The 26,228-nt window shown below is 42.6% G+C and overlaps 1 protein-coding gene across 11 annotated transcripts in view; it reads left to right on the top strand.

Annotated features, from left to right (window-relative positions):
* The window catches only part of LOC127438202 (uncharacterized), an 85,541-nt gene that overhangs the window by 20,849 nt on the left and 38,464 nt on the right, over positions 1-26,228 (top strand). The window contains exons 1-5 of one of the 11 annotated variants that reach the window (XM_051693600.1): positions 18,975-19,475; positions 22,500-22,814; positions 22,938-23,066; positions 23,292-23,395; positions 23,562-24,840. The exons of 3 other annotated variants lie outside the window; for them this stretch is intronic. In XM_051693600.1, coding sequence (XP_051549560.1) covers positions 19,256-19,475; positions 22,500-22,814; positions 22,938-23,066; positions 23,292-23,395; positions 23,562-23,603 — 810 coding nt within the window. In that variant the 5' untranslated portion in view covers positions 18,975-19,255 and the 3' untranslated portion in view covers positions 23,604-24,840. Of the gene's footprint in view, positions 1-18,974; positions 19,476-21,201; positions 22,387-22,499; positions 22,815-22,937; positions 23,067-23,291; positions 23,396-23,561; positions 24,841-26,228 lie in introns of those variants that run through there. 7 more of the 11 variants (XM_051693599.1, XM_051693597.1, XM_051693602.1 and 4 more) reach the window with 7 other exon arrangements.

Below are 26,228 nucleotides of genomic sequence, written 5' to 3'. Positions count from 1 at the left end.
AAAGTCAGCCGGTTGTTATCACACAATAAACCCCTTCAGGGTGATACAAGACCTGATCACCCTGTCTGGGTTTATTGTGCGATAACAACCAGCTGACTTTATATTATACCTTACTTATTAGACGGCTATCTGGAATACTTGATTCTGATTGGTCATTGGCCCCATCTTGTGGTCTGATATTTCTGTGACACCACCACACATCAACATATCAGACCGCTCATCTGGGTGTCTAAGTCATCTTTCCTTCTTATTGCATCACTCTGTGATCTCAACAAGTAAGCTAATAAAAGAGTTTCAACTCAAATCAATGTTTCATGTGCATTTATTTATTTATTTGGCAAGTAGTCTTGTAATAAGATGCATTGTGAGCAGTCAGCAACAGAAGCCGTGGAAGAATTTCAGCTGTTCAGCGATTTATTTCTTCTCACATAATTACAATTTCAATGCCAATCAATGTTTCATGTCCATTTATTTGTTTATTTGGCAAGTAGTCTTGTAAACCGCTGGATAATGAGGAGTCAGATGGTCATTTCACAAAATAAACACCAACAGAATTCCAACGCAAACTGGAGGTGGATTTTAGCTGTTCAGGGATTTATTTCTTCTCACATAATAACATAATTTCAACGTGTCAACATTTTATGTTAAGGTATTTATTTATTTGTTTAGTATCCATGTAATAAGTCTGTGTTTATTGTGCAATAACAACCAGATGACTGTACATTATTCCTTACACAGCATATATAACATTATTGTTAAGTGTTGCCGTAAAAACTGTCTACTATATGTCTACTTTAATTGTTATGTGTTACTTTATATTTTTCACTTTTTGTTTTATCCTGAAGATGCCCTTATTCTGGCCTCTGTGTTTCCAGCTTCTTCCTACTGTATTTGCAAATATGCATATTTTGATGAAAATAAAATAAATTGGAATAAAAAATACTTTCTCTCTCCATAATGTATATATTTTTAGAGTTGATATAGTGTACAATTAAAAAGTCTTTAACTCTTCAATGACAAGCTAATGTCTGTTATGTTTTATAACTGTAACTTATAACTCTCATATGTTTTATAACATTAATAGCCCACAGAGATCGTTTACTTGACAATGGGCAATCATGACTGATCATGGGTCAAATATAGGCAAACAATGATCTGTAAAAGATGGTGAACAAACTTTCAATACAGCAAAATCATAGCATCTCTATGGAAACCATCCTGGTTACTTGCATAACCTCCGTTCCCTGATGGAGGGAATGAGACGTTGTATCGATGTAGTGACACTAGGGGTCACTCTTGGGAGCCCAAGACACTTCTGGTCTTTGATAAAAGGCCAATGAAAATTGGCGAGTGGTATTTGCATGCCACTCCCCTAGACATACGGGTATAAAAGGAGCTGGTATGCAACCACTCATTCAGGTTTTACGCTGAGGAGCCGAGACAAGGTCCGGCCATTTCAGCGGGAAGTTCAGCGTTGTGGCAGGAGGGACACAACATCTCGTTCCCTCCATCAGGGAACAGAGGTTACGCAAGTAACAAGGACGTTCCCTATCTGTCACTCACTCGACGTTGTGTCGATGTAGTGACACTAGGGGTCCCTTATTCGAAATGCCACAACTGGCTGAACTGTGTTATGTGAACTGGCGGTGTGTGACGGGCAGACCACTGTGTGCCTCGTAGCCAGCACACCAGGCCGACACGTAACCTCCCCCAACATAGTTATGAGTGTTGAACAGCCCTTTGGGGACAAGTCGACTACCCAAAAGATAGAGACAGGCTAACCCAGTCGAGGCCTCTTTTCCCCTTCTTTATTTCCACTCCCTAAAAAAGAAGGGGGATTATCCGACTGGGCCGCCAGGTCTAGTCGGGGGGTGTCCCTCCCAAGGGGGTGTACTGGGCCGGCAGCGAGTCTCTCTGAAAACTCGACGGCCACAGGGCTCAGAGGAAGTCAACCAGGGAACATAGTTTGTGAACACTACTGGGAATTAATGGCGCACGTCTTCAGCTCAGAGGAGGTGAAAGGCGCTATGTGCAAGCAATACACCTGGCCGGCTATCCCAGGCTTATCCGCTTGTATTACATGCCACTACCTGGAATGAAACTGGTTCCACCCGGAGGTTGTAGAACCTTGCAAAGGTGTTGGGTGTTGCCCAGCCCGCTGCTCTGCAAATGTCTGTTAGAGAGGCACCCCTGGCCAGGGCCCAGGAGGCCGCTACACCCCTGGTAGAATGGGCTCGTAGCCCTACCGGGGGCGGCATGTCCTGGGCGTGCCCATTGCAAACAGCGCCCCAGCCCGTTTTGGAGGTGTCTGTCGTGACCACGACGCACCTGGAGACCTGTTCTAGGGGAACACCTGCCCGTAAAAACGAGAGGTCAGTCCAAGGGCTGAAAAGATGGTGACAGACCAGCGTGATGACCACAGGATGTGTCCCGCGGCACCATGCCCATCTCGGGACTTGAATCTGAAGCCAGTGCTGAAGCAGTCTCATATGCATCAACCCGAGCGGGGTGGCCACCGCTGATGCCATATGCCCCACGATCCTCTGAAAGAGTTTCAGTGGAACCGCTGTTTTCTGTTTGAACGCCTTCAAACAGGCCAGCACCGACTGGGCGTGCTCATTCGTGAGTCCAACTCCAAACCAAGGAAAGAGATGCTCTGAACCGGGAGGAGCTTGCTCTTTTCCCAGTTGACCCGAAGCCCTAGTCGGCTGAGGTATGAGAGCACCAAGTCCCTGTGTGCACACAACATGTCCCGAGAGTGAGCTAGGATTAGCCAGTCATCGAGATTGCGAATGCAATCCCTTAGCGGGGCAAGGGCTGCCTCTGCGACCTTCGTGAAGACACGAGGAGACAAGGACAGGCCAAAAGGGAGGACCCTGTACTGATACACCTGACCCTAGAATGCAAACCACAGGAAGGGTCTGTGTCGAGGTAGAATCGAGACGTGGAAGTACGCATCCTTCAGGTCTACCGCCGCGAACCAATCTTGATGCCGGACGCTCGCCAGAATGCGTTTTTGCGTCAGCATCTTGAACGGGAGTCTGTGTAAAGCCCGGTTCAGTATTCGCAGGTCAAAGATTGGCCGCAACCCACCACCTTTTTTTTCGGTACGATGAAGTAGGGGCTGTAAAACCCCTTCTTCATCTCGGCTGGAGGGGCAGGTTATATCACACCCTTCCGTAGGAGGGTAGCGATCTCCGTGCGCAAGGTAGCAGCGTTTTCGTCCTTCACCTAGGTGAAGTGGATACCGCTGAACCTGAGCGGGCGCCTGGCGAACTGAATCGCGTAGCCAAGTTGGACGGTCCGGACCAGCCATCATGACGGGTTGGAAAGCGCAAGCCATGCATCCAAGTTCCACGCAAGGGGGACCAAGGGGACAATGTTGTCGGACGTACCGGCAGGTGGGGCCTCACGGCGGGGTGAAGCTCGAAGTGCCACACCACATCGTGGCCGTGCTGAGTCTAGGGACATCGAAGCACTTACCTGGCTCCTTGTGACCACCCTCGGAACAGCCTGGGATGGGGGAGGAAGAGGCCTGTCCTCATGACCCGTGGAGACTGTCACATCGGGGGCAGATGTGTGCCACAGCTGGGCGTTCAGGGGCGGGGAGACCACTGCTGGAGCGCCAATCCTGCAAGGAAAAACCCGTGGATGGTAGTCGTGTTGACGACCGTGCACACTGGGTATGTGACCCAGGGAATGGTGAATGAACTGTAGGAATTCAGCTCAATGAGCATGACCGTTTGGCTCTGAAGAGAAAATCTGAATGAGTGGTTGCATACCAGCTCCTTTTATACCCGTATGTCCGGGGGAGTGGCATGCAAATACCACTCGCCAATTTTCATTGGCCTTTTATCAAAGACTAGAGGTGTCTCGGGCTCCCAAGAGTGACCCCTAGTGTCACTGCATCGACACAACGTCGAGTGAGTGACAGATAGGGAACAGGAGTTAGTTGTCACATATTTTACTTGTGAAAATTTGGGTTTATGGGTTTATTTAAAAAAAGAAGTACATTTTTGTATAGCCACATACCGTAATGTCTTAGCTATACAAAGAAACAAACATTTTCATGGTTATAGCTCAAAATTTCAGTTCATTTGACTCACATTGACCTTGTACGACAACATTCTCTAGTACTCACACTACATGGGGTAAGTTGTCACAATGGGAACCTGCCATTAACTAGCATTTATACAGTCAAATAAATAATTATGAAACCCAAAACAGTTCATGAAAGAGTAAGCCACCGATTCTTGACATAAGAGACAAAACATGTTTTATTTTTTAATACTAAATTAATTTGAAATGGATACATTTATAGACAAAGGTCTCAGATAACGAACTATGTAACAGAACAGGTTTTTATAAAAACATTTTTTCCTGAAAATTGACATTTATTCACTTTCTAACTTACATCTTACTGTAATATCTGTCAACTCCATCAGACACACTAAAAGCATGCCATTTTAATTTGATACATACAACAACAGTGTAAAATCTTTAATTATCTAATAATGCTGTTCAAAGGAGTTAAGTGATAAAATACATTCTATAATTTGTTTATCTGTTTTCACACTATTCTAAAATATTCTAACAGAGCTGACAAAATTGAATATTTTTCCATCTTAACCATGTGTTGTACACTTGAGGCATTTTTTTTCCCCTCAGTTAAAGCTGCCTCTATGACCTAAACATAAAGCCAAAAGTATTCCACAAGTCTTAACAGAAATGATCACAATGAGATGACATGTTAAGCTGTGACCGGAGAGACTTAAACACTGTTTGTCTGAAATAGATACAAATATAAAAATTACCAGACAATGCGTCCTACTGTTGTATCTACTATGAGAAGGAAGTGGGAAAGGAGTGCTCAGAATTATAGCTGACCATGGCATAGTCTATAAAAAAAAGTTGATGCAAAGTGAGGACACAATTTAGATTTTTTTCATATATATATATATATATACAGTTGTGCTCAAAAGTTTGCATACCCTGGCAGAAATTGTGAAATTTTGGCATTGATTTTGAAAATATGACTGATCATGCAAAAACACTGTCTTTTATTTAAGGATAGTGATCATATGAAGCCATTTATTATTACATAGTTGTTTGGCTCCCCTTTAAATCATAATGATAACAGAAATCACCCAAATGGCCCTGATCAAAAGTTTACATGCCCTTGAATGTTTGGCCTTTTTACAGACACACAAGGTGACACACACAGGTTTAAATGTCAATTAAAGGTTAATTTCCCACACCTGTGGCTTTTTAAATTGCAGTTAGTGTCTGTGTATAAATAGTCAATGAGTTTGTTAGCTCTCACGTGGATGCACTGAGCAGGCTAGATACTGAGCCATGGGGAGCAGAAAAGAACTGTCAAAAGACCTGCGTAACAAGGTAATGGAACTTTATAAATATGGAAAAGGATATAAAAAGATCTCCAAAGCCTTGAAAATGCCAGTCAGTACTGTTCAATCACTTATTAAGAAGTGGAAAATTCGGGAATCTCTTGATACCAAGCCAAGGTCAGGTAGACCTAGGAAGATTTCAGCCAAAACTGCCAGAAGAATTGTTCGGGATACAAAGTAAAATGCAACTTAAACAGAGATCCAATATATAATAGCATGATACTAATAGAAGCAAAACTCACCAGAATATTCAGTTTACACATTTGACATTTAAGAGCAGATAAGGCAATAGGGCAAACACTCCTTCTGTACTAAGAACTCTGAAGAAAACAAGGGACAACTGGGAATAGTCTCTCTAGACATGAAACACACTAGTGACAGAAATCACAAAAGACACAACCCCAAAATAAAAGTATTCCACAAGCAAGAAAGACTCCTGAAAGTGTTAAAGTGACAGCCTTTAACCTTAACAATTGATAATCAGTTATGATTTATGAGTTTTATGTTTACATTCATGTTTACATCTTTGATAGTGCAGTAAATACAGGGATGTACAGAGGCTTGTGAGCCCAACAAATGAGCCGTTCATGGACAGAGGGACAAAAAGTTTGTTACGTGGATAAATATTGCAGAGCTTGATCAATTGTCTTATTAGTCTTCCATCTAACCAGCAATAATAATGTGGACATAACAATGTTCTTGTTTATATGATGGGAATGTTCATACAGCCTTGACAATGCATTCCTAAACAGGTTCTGTAAGTCACAGTCATTTGGCTAGATGTTACTAGAAACATATCTTATTATGTCAGTGATATAAATATCACTCGTTACAAAAATTATTTAAAAAGAGAGCATAGGCTTAATGCTGTAACAGCAGAATTTAAGGCAAACTTCATAAAGTGTGGAGAAACCTAACAACAAAATAAAGCTCAAGTAGAAGCCATAGTAAGAGAAATGACAAATTCTATAGAACAGCGGTGCCCACCAGTAGATCGCAGTCATTATTCTCATCAGTCAATCGCAAGATCTACACTTTTTAATAGTTTTTTTCTCCCCGAGATCAACTTAGGATGTTAGTGAATGTTGTTTTGTAGCAAAACAGTTGAATTTTAGTTTTAGATACTTTGAAATGAACGGACCATTTTTTGCAGCTCTGCCTAAAGAAATTTTTGAACAGCATATACTAGCATTTTCTCAAGATAGACAGGAATGTGGCAGGCTTTTCCTGAAATCTTGCCATCTCTCTTAAGCCCCACTCAAAAGCAGTGCTTTTATCGCTTGATGTCGCTAGTGGGCGTTCCTACCGCAGATGGCTCTTACAATATTGGTGGACTGCAAAGATGAGATATATTGCTGGTAAAACTAAAATATCCTTCTAATTTCACTAGAAATAAGTTTACTTGCTGCTAAAAATTAACATTCTTCAGGGGAAAGAGATTTTATATAACTGCAGCAGTGTTTAATTCATTATATCAAGAACAAGATCAATCTAACAATGTACGACTCAAACTCAGTCATACTGCTGAACATTTCTGATGTGGTTTTCTATGCTTCATATGTTTTATGTGGCTACAGACAAAACAAAACAAAATGGGAGGAATGTGGATTGTCATTTGCAGTAAATGCAACTTTTCACTACTTTTCTCAAGCACACATCTTGTCACCAACAGTCGTTGTCACTAGTGTCGCCGGAAGTCGTTTTACCCTTAAGGGGCGGTCACACTACACCTAATTCACTCCCATACAAACGCACCTGAACACGGGAGACCGGAAATGCAAGCTCATGCTAAGAAATTTTGTACAATGCTGCGTACCAAAGTTCAAGCTTGGTGAACTTTGAACTGCAAATCTGGTTGACGAGAGGACACGCGACCAACAGAAGATCGAAACATCACACACTGACCTCTTGGCTCAATAAAAGGGTTCATATTTCAAAGCTTTGTGTTTTTACTGTTGCTGGAATGTGAGTAAACATTATATTTTAACAGTTTTAACATAATATTATTTGCAGTTTTTTAACTGATATTTACTAAAACCAGAAGCCCTCCCGCATGACATCATATCCTGGTCTGTTACACTGTCTGAAAAAAATGAGCATGCTCGAAGCCTAACGTCATCGGCCCATTGAAAAGTCTCTGTCGCTGCAAATCTCTGGCGGTTTGAACACACGAGAGGCGGTCCAGCACAAGCACACTGATGCCCGCAGAAACTGCTTCAGCTCAACGCAAGAGAATAAAAACATGCATCTCTAAATGACGCTGTTACTCTAAATAAATGTTATTCCATGTTGTATGCCATTGATCGATAGTTAACAAAACTAACTAAATAAAATGACATGTATTTCTCCAGTAAATAGTTTATCACAAATAGAACTAAATAAATGTGATTGGTGGGCAGAAATTCTCTATAGCAGATTTCACATAGAGTATATAGGGAAAAGACAAAATATTTCTATCTTGCATGGGGCGTGCAGTAAGCTATGGGGGGAAAAACTGTTGACTGTATGTTTCTTCTTTATATAAAATAATAATAATATAAAATGATATTCCTGTTATACTGTTATTTCCATGGCCTGTTTTCACATAAAAAAAAATTTAAAAAAAAGAATGGGGACCGCCGCTATTGAATATGTCACTACTCATTACTTAATATAAATAAAAAGCACAAAATAATAATAATAATAATATTGCAATCTCTGGTCTTGTTTTTGTTCCTTGGTTTCTTTAGCCAGTTATTGGTCTCTCTGTAAAACAAAAAATAATTATAATAATATTTATAATAAAAATTGAGAATCAAAAACTTTTGAAATTATGAATGCTCTGTGGTAAAGACAACAGCACCCTTTAATAATTTCTGTACAGCATCATGCATGGCATAAATACTGAATTTGGTCAACATTTGCCACATTCACATTTTAAATCATACAACTTCAAAATCAAGAACTTCAAGTTAATCAGTTCTTACACACCTTTAATTGTGAGATTTACATTCACATGATGGTCTGCGGGAGTTATGAAGCAAGTGTACAGGCCGGCATCAGCAAGTTCAAGTTCTTTGATCTTTATGGAGTAGTTTCCATTTACATACTCATCAGGGAAAGATTCAGCTCTAATGTTGTGCTTTACATCTTTTGAATTACTGGCAGGACTAATCTCATAAACAGGCTTTTTGTCATTGTATCTCCAATGCACTGTGTGAACTTCACTTTTATCTCCAGTGTAAGAACATGGCAAGACAGCACAGTCTCCAGTGAACTGTTGAACTTTGACCATGTCACCTAGAGTTACTGAAAATCAAGAGAACTTTAAAATACGGAAACACACAGTTTGGCATTTCTGCATGAATTTGCCATTATTTAAATAAATGTGGTTTGTTTGTTAGTTTCTTACCTTTAGGAATGGAAAATGCCAACACATAGACCAGGCAATAACTGCAGAAAGAGAAAGACACAATTTATTATTAACTTTAGCAACAAGACAGGTACATAAGGTAGTGAAATAACCAAGAAAACCCTTTTTTTGTCCTCATATATGGCCATGATTGAGAAATATCTGACTCAGATTGTATATTCTCAGTAATGCAAAATGTTCTTGTGTAACTTTGGCCGTAGTATAAGAGTTATAATAATTGTGGTATGTTTAACCATAAGCAACAGGCCCGGCTCCAGCTCTAAGATTTAAGCTGGGCCATAGAACCCTCTGGGTGGGCCAAACAGTTGGAGGGGTGGACGGGGGATTGGTTGCCAAGGTGGGCCAAGCTCATGATTGCAGGTCCTCCTTTGGAACCGGGTCTGATAAACAATATGAATGTTACAGTTTGATGAGTTCAAGTGCTAGTTGTAGTGTTAGTTTTCGTTAATAAAAAGAAGATTTGCCTAGAATAGATTAGTGGTTTTCAATTCTTGTCCCGAAGTAGTAGAAGTTAACATGCATTGGGGGGAATACAATTTGTAATACTAAAACATCATGTACATAAAATACGGTCAGCGCACGTTACCAAACTGAAACCAACGCAACACGTCTGTTATTCTGTGCACAAGATGAAACTTGTGGAGTGAGCGCAGAAACACCTCACATGTGCTCACTCAACAGAGCTGTGCACGAGCATAACGTGCAAACTGTTTGATTAAATCACATCATAGCCCTTTGTGGTTTAATTTTCACACAAGGTCATATCTTGATTTCGAATTTATTTTGATGGATTGTTCAGCCATACACAATGAAATAGAAAGACATGTTGTTTTTGCGTAATTTTATCTCATCACATTCAATTCAGACTGCAAGCTCACAACTTAACTTTCTTCTTTTGCTGTGGCGCTAGAAATTCAGTAGCGACGGAGCATTTTTTTTTTCTATCTCTCTCTGAGATAGGGAAAAATGCAAGCATGTGGAAAGTCTGTCTTCTCATCCAGGAGAGCAGAATGGAGTGGAAGAGGTATAAACTCTGAAATGATAATGATATGGTGTGGTGTTTAGTAAGCGGCTACAGAGACTGTGAGAGCTGCTGACACCAGCTCCCAATGAACCAGTATATTTTTCCTACTTATGCTGGAGAATTTTAGTATATGGTAACATATTGTGTTTGTATTTGAATTGTCACACACCTTCAGCAAATTTTCCCAAGCGTAACTCATTGTATAAACCAATTCAAAGAGTTTAATTATCAATCTTATTAATGAAGGCCTTTTAGTCATTCATCTCTGAAGGCAGTAACTGAATGATTTAAGAATAGGGCTTATCCTCCATTATTGTCCTGTCATGTGAGGAGGAATTGGATGTACAATACAGGAGTTGGTCTGCAGATGGGTTATTGTGGTTTTGAAAATGTCACTAGTTTTTATTGTATTTTCACTTTCAGTTCAGTGTAAGTTTTAATTCAGAAATAGTTTTGTTTGTATTGTTTATTTAGTTTCTGTATCATTTTAATAAAGCACCGCAAAATGTTTCATTTGCCACACTCAACACTTTATCAGAAAATGCGACAAATGAATGTGATTGGTTATTTTACATGGCAATCAGATGACCACTCTTTGTCTAATAGAGTAATTAGAATTTGAAAGTGAATTTGGAGCACTGTAAATATACTGTATCAGCGCACATTACTAAACCAAAACCAATGCAACACTTCTGTTATTCTGTGCACGAGATTAAATTCGTGGAGCGGCACAGAACCGCCTCACGTGTGCTCACCCAGGACAGAGCGGAGCGCCATAACACTGGTGCACATCTTAGATGATATACCACAACATTGTCTGGTTAATCTCTAACCAAGAGTAACAACCTGTCCCATCACGTAAATACCAGTGAGAAAACATCATGGTTACTTGTGTAACCTCCGTTCCCTGATGGAGGGAACGAGATGTTGTGTCGATGTAGTGACACTAGGGGTCACTCTTGGGAGCCCGAGACACTTCTGGTCTTTGATAAAAGGCCAATGAAAATTGGCGAGTGGTATTTGCATGCCACTCCCCTAGACATACGGGTATAAAAGGAGCTGGTATGCAACGACTCATTCAGGTTTTATGCTGAGGAGCAGAGACAAGGTCTAGCCATTTCAGCGGGTAGTTCAGCATTGTGGCAGGAGGGACACAACGTCTCGTTCTCTCCATCAGGGAACGGAGGTTACACAAGTAACCATGACGTTCCCTATCTGTCACTCACTCGACGTTGTGTCGATGTAGTGACACTAGGGGTCCCTATACGAAACGCCACAACTTCCTGAACTGTGTTACGTGAACTGGCGGTATGTGACGGGCAGACCACTGTGTGCCTCGTAGCTAGCACACCAGGTCGACACGTAACCTCCCCCAACATAGTTATGAGTGTCGAACGGCCCTTTGGGGACAAGTCGACTACCCAAAGATAGAGACAGGCTAACCCAGTCGTGGCCTCTTTTCCCCTTCTTTTTTTCCACTCCCTAAAAAAGAAGGGGGATTATCCGACTGGGCCGCCAGGTCTAGTCGGGGGGTGTCCCTCCCAAGGGGAGGACACCGCGGAGACCACACCTCGCCCAAAGAGAGGGGGGGATATTTAAGTGGAAAAATAAGTCACATGGTCTTTCCGACCATGTGGAGAGTCTTCAAGTTAGATCCTACCCAATGGGGGAGGAGTTACTACAAACATGGAGACTGGGGCAGAGGGGCTCTGCCCAAGGAAGATGCAGTTTGCCAACAGGGAAACGAATTAGCGGAAGATATACATTGCATGGGGTTAGCCTTACAGGGAACTGCCACATGTGGAGCACCTACCCCAGAACAGGACTCTTAGTTAGCACGTGTACTGGGCCGGCAGCGAGTCTCTCCAAAGACTCGACTGCCACAGGGCTCAGAGGAAGTCAACCAGGGAACAAAGTTTGTGAACACTACTGGGAATTAATGGCGCACGTCTTCAGCTCAAAAGAGGTGGAGGGTGCTATGTGCAAGCGATACACCCGGCCGGCTATCCCGGGCTTATCCACTTGTATTGCGTGCCACTACCTGGAATGAAACCGGTTCCACCCAGAGGTTGTAGAACCTTGCAAAGGTGTTGGGTGTTGCCCAGCCCGCTGCTCTGCAAATGTCTGTTAGAGAGGCACCCCTGGCCAGGGCCTAGGAGGCCGCTACACCTCTGGTAGAATGGTCTCGTAGCCCTACCGGGGCCAGCATGTCCTGGGCGTGATATGCCATAGTTGTGGTGTCCATGAGCCAGTGGGCGATCCTCTGCTTAGAGACAGTGCTTCCTTTCTGCCGTGTACCAAAGCAGACAAGGAGCTGCTCAGAGATTCTAAAGCTCTGCGTGCGATCCAAATAGATGCTTAAAGCGTGCACCGGACACAGCAACGATAGGGCTGGGTCTGCCTCCTCCTGAGGCAGCACTCGCAGGCTCACCACCTGATCCCTAAAAGGGGTCGTGGGAACCTTGGGCACACAGCCTGGTCGGGGTCTCAGAATCACGTGAGAGTAGCCCGGGCCGAACTTCAGGCACGTTTCATTGACAGCGAATCCTTGAAGTTCTCCTACCCTCTTGATGGAAGTGAGCACAGTCAGGAGGGCAGTCTTCAAGGAGAGTGCCTTAAGCTCAGCTGACTGAAAAGGCTCAAAGGGGGCTCACTGTAGACCCTGAAGAACTACAGAGAGGTCCCATGAGGGGACAAGGTGCGGTCTGGAGGGATTCAGCCTCTTGGCGCCTCTCAGGAACCTGATGATAAGGTCGTGCTTACCGTCGACTGCATCGTGGTGTGCTGCTATGGTGGCAACGTACACCTTCAAGGTGGAAGGGGACAGCCTCCCTTCCAACCTCTCCTGCAGGAAGGAAAGCACTGATCCGATTGCGCATCTCTGGGGGTCTTCCCGTTGGGAAGAACACCACTTCGTGAACAAATGCCACTTCAAAGCATACAGATGCCTCGTAGAGGGAGCCCTAGCCTGAGTGATCGTGTCTACCACCGCGAGTGGTAGGCCACTTAGGTCTTCCGCGTCCCGTCCAGGGGCCAGCATGGAGATTCCAGAGGTCTGGTTGCGGGTGCCAGATGGTGCCCCGTCCCTGAGAAAGAACGTCCTTCCTCAGGGGAATTCGCCAGGGGGGGCTGTCGCGAGGAGCGTGAGGTCCGAGAACCATGTCTGGGTGGGCCAGTAGGGTGCTACCAGGACGACCTGCTCCTCGTCCTCCCTGACCTTGCACAGAGTCTGTGCAAGTAGGCTCACTGGGGGAAATGCATATTTGCGCAGGCCAGGGGGCCAGCTGTGTGCGAGCAGGTCTATGCCGAGGGGGGCCTTGGTCAGGACGTACCAGAGCAGGCAGAGGGAGGATTCTTGGGAGGCAAACAGGTGCACTTGTGCCTGTCCGAATCGACTACAAAATTAGCTAGACCACCTGAGGGTGGAGTTTCCACTCTCCCCTTACGGTAGCCTGCCATGAAAGTGCGTCCACTGTAGTGTTGAGGTTGCCCGGGATGTGAGTGACTCACAGTGACTTGAAGTCTCCAGAGGAGGAGACGGCAGGCGAGTTGTGACATACAACGAGAGCGCAGACCGCCTTGGCGGTTGACATATGCTACCGTTGCCATGTTGTCTGTCCGAACTAACATGTGCTTGCCCTGGATCAACAGCCGAAACCTCCGCAGGGTGAGCAGAATTGCACAACAACTCGAGGCAGTTGATGTGCCAATGCAGTTGTGGGCCCGGCCACAAGCCAGCGGCTGCGTGCCCGTTGCAAAGAGCCCCAGCCCATTTTGGAGGCATCCGTCGTGACCACGACACGCCTGGAGACCAGTTCTAGGGGAACACCTGCCCGTAGAAACGAGAGGTTGGTCCAAGGGCTGAAAAGACGGTGACAGACCGGCGTGATGACCATGCGATGTGTCCCGCGCCGCCATGCCCATCTCGGGACTCGAGTCTGAAGCCACTGCTGAAGCGGTCTCATATGCATCAACCCGAGCGGGGTGGCCACCGCTGAGGATGCCATAAGCCCCAGGAGCCTCTAAAACAGTTTCAGTGGAACCGCTGTTTTCTGTTTGAACGCCTTCAAACAGGCCAGCACCGACTGGGCGCGCTCGTTCGTGAGGTGCGCCATCAAGGAGACTGAGTCCAACTCCAAACTGAGGAAAGAGATGCTCTAAACTGGGAGGACCTTGCTCTTTTTCCAGTTGACCTGAAGCCCTAGTCGGCTGAGGTGTGAGAGCACCAGGTCCCTGTGTGCACACAACATGTCCCGAGAGTGAGCTAGGATTAGCCAGTCATCAAGATAGTTGAGAATGCAAATGCCCACTTCCCTTAACGGGGCAAGGGCTGCCTCTGCGACCTTGCTGAAGACGTGAGGAAACAAGGACAGGCCGAAAGGGAGGACCTTGTACTGATACTCCTGACCCTCGAATGCAAACCACAGGAAGGGTCTGTGTCGAGGTAGAATCGAGACGTGTATGTACATGTCCTTCAGGTCTACCGTCGCGAAACAATCTTGATGCCGGATGCTCGCCAGAATGCATTTTTGCGTCAGCATCTTGAACGGGAGTCTGTGTAAAGCCCGGTTCAGTACTCGCAGGTTCAAGATTGGCCGCAACCCACCGCCTTTTTTCGGTACGATGAAGTAGGGGCTGTAAAACCCCTTCTTCATCTCGGCCGGAGGGACAGGCTCTATCACACCCTTCCATAGGAGGGTGGTGATCTCCGCGCGCAAGGTAGCAGCATTTTCGTCCTTCACCAAGGTGAAGTGGATACCGCTGAACCTGGGCGGACGCCTGGCAAACTGAATCGCGTAGCCGAGTTAGACGGTCCGGACCAGCCATCGCAACGGATTGGAAAGCGCAAGCCACGCATCCAAGCTCCGTGCGAGGGGGACCAAAGCAACAGTCTCGTCGGACGTACCGGCGGGTGGGGCCTTGCGGCAGGGCAGAGCTTGAGGTGCCACACCATGTCATGGCCGTGCTGAGCTCAGGGACATCGAAGTACTTCCCTGACTCCTTGTGACCACCCCCGGAACAGCCTGGGACAGAGGAGGAAGAGGCCTGTCCTCGTGACCCATGGAGACTGTCACAACGGGGGTGGATTTGTGCCACAGTTGGGCGCTCAGGGGTGGAAGACCGCCGCTGGAGCGCCAAACCTGCCAAATAGGGTGGTGGACGGTGGTCGTGATGACGGCCGTGCACACCGGATACGTGACCCAGGGAACAAGGAAACCGCTCTTGCTGAAATCGTGGGTAATGCAGCCACTTGGGCATGCATCGCAATTAAATGCATAGGTAACAAATAGATTCTCCTCCTGGCCCTCGACCGGGGATGGAGTGGTCTGCTTACCAGCTCCAGAGCAGCGGGTTTCGTCGTCCCTTGGTTGCCCGTCTCAAGGGCGCTTTGAAGCCTTTCATGGGTTCTTGGCGGCCGTGAGACGGGTGGCATCTGCTTCCTGCGGTGGGCTCCACGCCGGGGCCGGGCCAAAGGGGCGGGCTGCGGCGAAGCCGTTACAGTCACCGCAGGGGGACGCCGTTGGCGACGAGCAGACGGGGTGCGGGATCTTGACGTGGTTGCTCCACCATCAAGAACTGCTGGGAAACGTCCTTGACAGTGTCGCCAAATAGACCAGCCTGGGAGATGGGGGCAGCAAGGAACCGTGTCCTGTAGGCCTCACCCATCTCGACCAGGTTGAGCCAAAGTTGGCGCTCCTGGACCACTAATGTGGACATCGTCCACCAGAGTGACCACGCCGTGACCTTTGTCACTTGGATAGCGAGGTGGGTCGCCGAGCGCAGTTCCTGCATCAATCCCAGTGCAGAACTACCCTTGTGCAGTTCCTTTAGCGCCTTGGAGGACTTGCAGGAGAGCCATGGCGTGCAGGGCGGAGGCGGCTTGTCCAGCGGCACCGTAGGCCTTGGCCGTCAGAGACGACGTAAGCCCACAGGCCTTGGACGGGGGTTTTGGGCAACCGCGCCAGGTGGCGGCACTCTGTGGGCATAGGTGCACCGCGAGTGCCTTTATCAACCGGGGGATTGCCAAATAGCCCTTGGCCGCCCCACCATCAAGGGTAGTGAGGGCGGGGAAGCTGAAAAGATCGGGACCGGGCAGTAAAAAGTGCCTCCCACGACATTGTCAGCTCTTCATGCACTTCCGGGAAGAAAGGAATGGGGGTGGGATGTGGCTTTGAGCGACGCCGCGAGCCCAGGAACCAATCATCGAGCCGCTAGGGTTCAGGGAGGCACGGAGGGTTCCACTCTAGCCGACAATCGCGGCTGCCCGGGAAAGCATGTTGTCATCTCTGCGTCAGCCTGTGACTTGGCAATCGTCCCTGAAGGGAGAAGCCCAGCTGAGGCTTCTGCGTCCGAGTGGACGAAACCGCTCTCCAATGCTGCACTCGAGAGCTCATCACTTTCGCGGGCTCCAAATAAGAGGTCGAACTCGCCGTGAGACGAGCCGGCGGACTCATCCGGAAGCCTGATCGGGACAGACGAGCGTGCTTAGAAATGGGAGGTCCGCGGGGGGATACCCGGCAGAGGCGGTCCGATTAGGGTCCCCAAATCGCCCCCAGTGCTAGCCGCGCTGGCCTCATACCCGTAGGTAAAAGGACTGAGACGGGGAGCCTCTGGGGTGGCTTGCTTTCTTACGAAGGCAAGCCGCGACCGCATCATTGCCATGGACATGTCCTCGCAATGAGTACATGAACCATCCACGAACGCTGTCTCCACGTGAGCAGTGCCCAGACACGAAAGACAGTGATCGTGACCGTCAGAAAGCGAGAGATAATGAGCGCAACCAGCAATAACAAAAAGACGTTCCGTGTGTGCCACTCTTTTAGAGAAATATACTCTTTTAGAGAATATACTTATTCTCTGCTGAAGCGTCCAGGGGCATTCTCTGCAGTGCACCAGTGAAGAGGAGGGAGAAGCCGCTGAAATGTGCCGTCAGATGCAGCAGAGGTGAATAAACAGTCGTGGGAATTCAGCTCAGTGAGCACGACCGTTCGGCTCCGAAGAGAAAATCTGAATGAGTGGTTGCATACCAGCTCCTTTTATACCATATGTCCGGGGGAGTGGCATGCAAATACCACTCGCCAATTTTCATTGGCCTTTTATCAAAGACCAGAAGTGTCTTGGGCTCCCAAGAGTGACCCCTAGTGTCACTACATCGACACAACGTTGAGTGAGTGACAGATAGGGAAGGTCAATTATTCACAGAGCTAAGCTAGCACACATATCTCCGAGATGTCTGTTTAATAATGTTTTATCTGGAAAGCATCACAATCTAATTAACATCTGCTAAACATCTTAAAAAGATCAGATTTACAAACACTCTAAATCATAAACATCTCAAAGACTTCTTCTGAATGTCTTATTGACATCTGAGACATACTTACTGACATGCGTCTTATAGACATATTGCAGAACTCCCTGCCAGATTCTTACTCCCCTTTAACTGATTGGTCCTTATCCTTAAAGCTCAACCCTTTCCCTAACAATAGTAGGGAATCACTGGTATCTATCTCTAAAGCACAACCACCCTTAAATATAAGGATACTAGGGAGTGAAAAATCGGCACGATACCGGCTTATCCAATGTGTGCACATGCTGTGTACATGCCACTTGACGTCAAAAGCAGAGAATAGTGATTATTTTAAATGCCATTTAAATATGGTTTTCTTGCTTTGTCAAATTTTTTAAATAAGCCTTTGGGATTTTGGGGAGTTATCTGCATATATTGGTGTGAATGTAAATGGGCTTGTTGCTATGTCAGGCTGGTTGGGATGCTTAAACAGAGCAATGTTTTTAAACACCACATTGCTTACACTTTCCGGGAAATCAACATACGATTGGCTTATTTGTCTCTTCATATTAAATGGTGACAGGACAAAGTACTTCAACAAAAAATGTACACACTTCACTTCTAAAAACTGAGGCAAATGTCACTGTAATTAATTCCATTTTGTATTAAGCAAGTCTCGTGAACAACTGCTTGTTTCGATTCGCTTTGCTGTGTAGTATGTGCACTACTACAAGACAACAGATTATGAGAATATCTTTGTGTAGGCCTCATGTAAGAGGTTTACAATTTTACTACAGTATATTTGTCATGTGATCGTTCAGAAGTGCCCCGGCCCTTTATTTCACGAATCTTCTGGTTTGGCTCTCTGAACCATAATAATAATTATAGCAGGAAAATACCATGAATACATCATTTTGATATAGGCATTATTCACAGTTTTTCCTGCTTCCCACATAAGTAAAAAAAGAGAAAAACATCCATTTTCAAAAGTGAACCAATCTGCCTAAAATGTGACACGTCCGTCGGCAGCATTTAACTTACCTGATAATCATGGTGAATTAATATTCTGAATATGAAAATGTGGCTAAAATTCACGTTAATAAGCTTTGTTTTGAAAAGGTGGCATTCCACCAAAAGTCTTCCGCCTCGTCGTCCTACACTTTCGTCATACGAACTTACCGTACTGGTACTAGTAAAATCCCCTCATATGGACAAACTTAAAGTTCCAAGTTAATAACTCGTTATTTTCTGTAAGCTCTGGCGTGATCGTCGTGTCCTCATTAAAAATAAATAAATAAATAAATAAATAAAGAACATAACGAAAAGAAAGAAAGAATCAATATGAAATTGGCCTCAAAAGTTAAGGGTAGTCAGGTCAGAGCCCGTCTGAAAGGGGAGCCTATAAGGTTAGCATAGAATTGCATGGCAGTTCACTTGCGAGGAGACAAGAGGCCATTCTTTTTGAATGGTTGTCTATAGAGGAGATGCTTCCCGACACTGAATAAACTGCTTTTGTAAGGAAACAGCCAATCACTTAATGAATTGGCCGCCTGTCCGTCAATCTTCAACAAAAATCCTCTCGGAGTGAGCTATGCGTGGAGTTTACTACATTAAAACGGCTGTTTTATATGGGAAGTCGCGGACGATTTTGCGCCAGGCAGGTGTCAGTTTACGGCTCTCTTCATTGATTTGTATAGTATCCGCAAACTGTGACTTACTGTCGTAACACGCTAGTTGACGATACGCTCTCTCCTATGGTAAAAACGAGGAGATTTTATTCGGTAAAGAAGATCTCTGGTCAGAGTTACCTCGCCATAAAATTATAGCCTAGGTACGCTGTCTTCTTCTTAAAGCTACACTATGTAATTTTTTTTTCAAGTGCAACAAAAATCCATCTTCCAAACCATGTCTTTATTTTACCCAAATACACTTTGATAAACCTATAATAATGATTCATATTTTAGAGCTGTCAGGACGGATTTCGTGGGAAATTGCAAAGATATGTTATTTTCCCCTGTGTTCACGTCATGTCAATACACAGAGAAAATAAGCTCTGGCTACTGTAGCGCGTGTGTGGGAGTAGCTGAAAGTTTGTTGTTCACAACGAACGAGAAAAATTAACCATGGATCATTCAAATCGGCAAACCTCCAGGGAATCACCGGTTGTAAAAACAAAGAAACCCCGAACAGAGCAGAGTCTACAAGCAAAAAGGGAAAGCGACAGAGTCCGTAATAAAACCCGAATCAACATCGGCTTGGCTTTTCCGAAGTGGCGACAACTCCGAGATCTGAAAGGATTTAAAAGGGACCCAGAGATGGCTTTTTTTTTTTTTTTACTCAGCAGTAAGATATTTTATTGATATGATTTATGTATAGTTGTGTAATCACACACACACACACACACACACACACACACACACACACGTCTGTGTGTAATCGGTGCGGAACTTTTCACTTGTTAGCACACGTGTGTATTTTTCTTTATAACGGCAATAATTTATATAAATTAATCCTTTAGTTCTAGGCTTGCCATGGATATGTGAGTCTTGAAATGATGTTGACCACTGGTCGGTAACAATGACAATCTATAAATTAGTTACTACTGTGGTCTATTTAGCCAGAATATCCTACAGTTATAAAACTTTACAACGTTTGACCTTATCAGACTAGCAATCATTATGTCTCATGTTAACGAATGTTGCCTAAATTTGTGACGTCATTTATTTCAAAACATCAATGTTTCCAATAAGTCAAAACAACAGCATAAGATAAGGCACTTACCTGCTTAGATGACATGTTTTCAGATATCCGTATGTTCCTTTCTTTCATTATTTATTTGTCCATTCACTCTGATAAGATATCGTGTATCCATGTGTACACCAATTCCTCGAACCAAATTCATCCACACAGAGGAGCAGAGCCGAAGCACAACTTGCATCATTACCAAAACAATGTTCTTCCACAAGACGCATGCAGTTTTATTTTTTAACCGTTAGAGGGCCAAAAGTTACATAGTGTATCTTTAAATATTCTGAAAGAACATAAAGAGATAAATTAATGAATAATTGTAGCATTTAAATATTTCGCTGTCATCAACCATAAGGCCGCACATGGGTAAATTTTGCAATAATAAACATTGCTATTAAATCATTTCTGAGGACGTGCACAGCTCAGAATAGAGCTAGAACAAAATGTCCACGTATCCTCAAATAATGTTTACCACAGACCTTATTTTACACATAAGTTGAAAAACCTCATTATAAAAACCCATAGGAAAATGCAGAGGGAACTCATGGTAAATTAGACTCCTGGGTTCACCTACAAATTTACATCACGGCTGAATAGCTCTATTACAGTAAATCTAACATGATGTAAACACTGCACAGCAGTGACGCAATCTGAAATGTGTGAAACTGAATCTGTTTAATGTCTTATTGACATCTGAGAGGAAACGTCTTATAGACATATTGCAGATGAGTAAACCATGAGCAAACAATGTAAAACATATATCTTCCAGATGTAAACACACATACAGATGTGTATTTGATGTGTGTGTTTACATGTGTTAACATTTTTTTTTTTTTTTCGTTGTTTGCTAATTTGCAATATGACTATAAGACGCACAGTATGTCAATAAGAACGTCTCGGATGTCTAACATAGCCCAGCATGTGAATCTGACCTTAACAAACCCTCTCCTTCCTTCTACAGGCCATTAATGGAAGGACAACACCTGAGAACAGCAAAGTTAACATTTAATTGAGCATTAAGGTGATATATATGTATACACAGAGCTAGTCCAAGGTTGCTTTAGATGATCTGACTCTTCATTTATCAGAGTAATAGCAAACAATCATCAGTTTCAAATATCAAACAGATTAAAACGACACTGTAAAATTCACTGTAAATAAATATACTATACTGAAATAAAATGCACTATAAAAATCGGATAACATACTGGACTTTAATTTCAGAATAGCATGTTGTTGTAAATATTTACTGTAAAAATTGTAGCACTTGTTTATACTTAATGTGTTATTTCAGGTTCTCTGCTTTCAGAAATACTGTTAAAAATTAGCACAATATGTTTAAAAAGGGTAAAAATGATATAACATGAACATATAAATGTAAATTCAATAAGCTTGCTTATTAAAGTGATGATGGTTATGTGCAGGCCCAGAGAGAATTTACTGACTTGAGATTTACTTGAGATTCAGGGGAGATCTGTATGGACCTGGTGATGGTGAATAAGGAGTTGAAAGGGTTGGGCTGTAATGGAATACATGTAACAGCGTTACATATTCAGAAGTAACTGTATTCAGCCCCTGTTACGTTTTCAAGCACCTGTATTCAGAATACAGTTACTTAATAAAATGTTGTTAGAATACTTTTAGAATACTTCGCTTATATTGAACACAAATAAGGAGATGTGAAAGAAAATGATGGTCAGTCAAGTAAGAAACAGTTTTTCTAATCAGTGCACAAGCACACAAGCACACTCGCTCTCTCTTCTTTTAGAGCAGCAGCAGGGCGTGTGATGTGTTGCCAGGTTTGCGATAAATCGGGCTAATTTGTGAACAGTTGTAGGTTAAAATCATTGTGGGTTGTGTTTTTGTGATACTTTATAAATCTGAGAAAGCACTGCAAAGACTGAAAGAGGGAAAAAGGACTTGAAGTAGATCAGAGATGTTCCAAACGACGACAGAAAAACCTTGTGTAAATAAGTTCTGTAAAATGTGTGGTTTATACTTGAGGCTAGTTCAGTGTGACATATAGTGTAACATACAGGCCTTTCAATATATCTCACTTTTTAAAAAAACCTCATACGAAGTGATTCAAAAAACTATATAACAACAATACGTGACCCCCAGGGAACTGCCCAAAAGTGGAGATGTAGCAGTTCAGATAAGATAATAATGACATATCACATGTAATTCTTCCAATTGTGTCTTGCCTTTATAAATATGTGTTCTAAAAGTATTCTTGTCACTTTTTATGTGATGGATTCAGAATACTTTACTGAAAACATTTAAAAAAAGAGTATTTAGTATTCAGCCCAGAATACTTTCGTAAAGTAATCCGCCCAACCTGGGAGTTGGAAATAGCGTGAACAGTGTGGTCAAAGCAAACTTGTTTTAGACTTCCTCTAGTTGATGTGGGTAAACTTTTTCCTCTGCTCGCAAAAACAGTAGTAGAGTTCATTAGTCAAGTGTTTTAATCAAGGGAACAGCATGAAGATTATTCAGCTTCAACTATGTGAGTTTATTACATTGTTTCATAGGCTTTATAAACATTAAATGTATTTGATGTCACTGGTTCACAGCTGATTGGCAAATCTTAATTATGTGGGGTTTTTTTTTATTCCACAGATCTATTTATATGCTGTCAAGCTGAAACAGATCATCTAACAGATGTGGGACAAAATGTGACAATAAACTGTGATTTTGATGGAGAGATTTATTGGTTATTACAGAAGTATCCAGATCCTCCAGTGATGATATTACGCACTTTGTCAAATACCTTTTTAAGCTTCAATAAAACATTCAGACACAAATATTCAGTGCAGTCTCACCGTCATCTGTTTATAAATAATGTCACCACTGATGACTTAGGAGTTTATTACTGTATGAAGACAGATACAGTACCTCCAGAATTCAGCAAAGGCACCAGACTCAGATTCATTGGTAAGTGCTCCTGCAGTCATCAATGTGAGTTTGTATTCAGTTTTCAGACACAAGAATTTTATTAATATGCTTTAATGGAGTAGACTGGCAATCATAATACTGTAACAAAATCTCCAACTACAGAGAGCACATTAGTGTCGTGTACTGAGCAGAATCAGACAGAAGTGAAATGCATTCATCAGAATCAGACATGGCAGACTCTTATCCTCATATTTGCTCTGTTAACTGGTGTTCTGATCATTGTGGTCATAGGTGAGTGCTTTATTATTATTATTATTATTATTATTATTATTAATTGAGGCTCTTTAACAGTAGAAATATTTTTAAAAATTATATTGGTACAGAATTGGTAGGTCGGTAAAGTTGTCGTAAGTTTGGCAGTTAGTCTTTCCCCTAATTAATATGATAATTTTGGAAATGAAAATCCATAATCTTTAGTCGTGTTAAATTTTAATTCACTGTTTATTTAATTCTTAGTTTTTGTTGTTGGAAATAAAAGATCTGGAGAGCAATCACATCTTCAGGATACTAATCATCTACATCTACAACAGACACAAGTTATAGATTACAGGCAATTACAGGTAAATTATTTCATTCTTTGAATTATGTGATAATTGGTCATTTGTTACTGAAATGTCAGATATTTATTGGAGAGTCTTGTGCTATTATTCAAGCAAATTCTAGCATTTTTGTATTATGAAACACCTGTGCTGAATATGCTAATAGTTTTCCCCATTGCTCTTTCAGTATACTGAGGTGTACTTTTCTCAGATGCATAAAAAATATTGATCCTGTCAAGTCCACAGCACCTATACTGCTCTACAGCTGCCCAAATAATGTACACAAGAGTACAAATGACCTGATGACCTCTCTTTTTTATGAAAATAATTTTGATATTCCACAATGTCATACTGGATATCTTGGCTCTTTTTGTTGTTGTTTTTAAACAACAATCTTTTAATCTTAGTGAGTCACGTTTTTGATCATTTATTAATTTATAAGATCAATTAATCAGAATTGATCAAAAACATCAGCTAAATGTCTAAATGGCTTTTGTCTCATGATCTTTGTACTGTATAACTTTTGAACTCTTAAACAAGCAGTTGTATGATGACAATGCTCTTAATGTCCATGTTTTTATGGATGTATAAAGTTCTTAGATGCTTTACATTCAATATTCTTCATATGGTATATGTATGTATTTTAAACGATTAGTTCACCCAAAAATAAAAATTCAGTCATTGTTTACTCACCCCTGTGTTGTTATAACCTCATATGCAAGAACTCTAAAGCTCGCTTGCAGACTCATGAACACGTACAGGAGAATAACGGTCAGTAAACATTTTTACTACATAATACATTAGATTTCAGCTTGTTTCTCACCAAATCTAATCTTATTTCTTCAGATCAAGACATGAGTCACATACAATAATTTATTAGACTTCTGAATTATACTTTTGTGTCCTTTTGAAGCTTGAAGATGTGGTCACCATAAATTGCAAAAAATGTTTGTTTTTTTTTTGTTTTTTTTTTCACAATTTCTCCCTTTGTGCTGCATTGCATGCTGGCTGATGAGTTTGTAAATGTTTTTTACATACATTGTGGGGACAAAAATGCCATCACAATGTCATAAATCCTGACATTTGTTAAATTGTGAGGACTCTCCAACTGTCCCTGTAATTCATATTGCTTAGAAAAGTTAATTTAAATAAAAATGTAAAAATACATGAGGTGGGTTAAGTTTACCATGTTGAAAAGTCCAGCAATGCTGGTCAACAGTTTTTGTGTGTTGTGTATTGGGTGCTGGTTCCCCCTTATTTCTAGAGCAAGTCAAGTGTGTGGGACATAACATATTGATCCTCTACTGCAAATCATACTGCTTTATGATTTTTGGTCTTACCCTTCTTTATTACTAAAAAATTAACAAAATGTTTCACATAAGAAAGAAAGAAAGAAGTTTAACTTAAACTCAACCAGAAAGTGTTCCATTGGTTTGGTCACTCGGCAGCTAATGAGTTTTACTTTTGTCTAGACTGGAGGTTTAACCTTAAACCAATTGCAGAGTTTTTCTCATGCCTTTATACATGTATGTATCTCGGTATTTTATTTTATGATGAATTTTGTAAAAAAAAAAAAATCCACATCAAGTTCATAAAAAAGGTTTTCTCTCAATCGCTCACTCACAGTCATACACGCATCTGTTCCACTCCAATAACTGAACAAGTAATGGAAGTTTGGGCTGTTTCTATGAAGGATGCTCAAACAGTGGTGTAAGAAAGTTGTTCTACACCCAAAAATGTTTTATGGGTGAAAACTTCCAAAATTGTTTTAGTTAAAAACATGTACATGTTGTAACTGTGCTCTATAGTAATATCTTACCTATTCTCTTCTTTTTAAAGAAAGTCAAAAGATTTCCTTGTTCTCTCGGCCATTTTTGAAAGTGAGCAAAAATTTGCATTACCTTCAGTGACATTTCGTGTGAACACTGGGAAGGATGCTTCAACCCATCTCTAAAGTCCAACATACCTGTTTGCCAGTGTTTCAGAACACCAGCGCCTTTTACAGTGGAGAGAGAGCTCATGCGCCAATGGTTGCCAGATTGCTAAAAACACTAACTAAAAACACTGGCAGAATATTTCCAAACTGAAAGTGTTAAGAACTGACTGGGGGATTTCCTCTCTTGATATCTGGAAACCCCAAATATGATGAAATATAATTCTGATCAAGCTAATCACAGTTATTTAAAGTCTGTTATTTATCAAACGTAGAGAATTAAAATATTTTACAAAGGGGATGGTTATTGCATTTCTTTCTACAAGCGGGATGGCATCCCCTCACAACCTCCTCTACTCGGGGCCTGTGTATAACCTCCTTCAGTGGCGGCTGGTCCATAGGGGGCGCTGGGGCTCTGCCCCACCTTTTTTTTTTTTTTTTATAAAAAATTTTTAAGTAATTTTTTACAACTTATTTTAAGTATGTGTGTGTTTAAAATGCATAATAACGTGTTATATATAAAATTTCACTCATTATGTGGGGGAAAATTCGCTTCCTATTCATCCCTTCTCTCATTGAGAGTCCCGACCACCACCGACTGCGCATGCTTGTGGCACTTTTTCCAGCACCCCTTGGTGGAGCAGTGCCAACCAATGCTGACACAAAATATTCACATGTGCAAAAGAAATTTAGCCAATCAGTGGCCTCAATATTATGGCTTGAGGGGTGCTGAGAGAAGCACCCCAAGCATGCACAGTTGGGACTCTTGACATAGTCACGTTCCCTCTCATCATCGTCTTATTGAATGACTGACAGTCTCTGCCAATAGACTGTAATATTATAGCAATGATGAATGTGGACACAGGAGCAGGATCTCAACTGCCCAGTCTGCCCCCAAATTCAATAAGATCTCTTCAGCAA

This window comes from Myxocyprinus asiaticus, chromosome 49, assembly GCF_019703515.2.
Source record: "Myxocyprinus asiaticus isolate MX2 ecotype Aquarium Trade chromosome 49, UBuf_Myxa_2, whole genome shotgun sequence".
NCBI classification, from domain to species: domain Eukaryota; kingdom Metazoa; phylum Chordata; class Actinopteri; order Cypriniformes; family Catostomidae; genus Myxocyprinus; species Myxocyprinus asiaticus.
The sequence above is the reverse complement of the archived record's forward strand: the minus strand, read 5'-3'. Positions and strand labels throughout refer to the sequence as shown.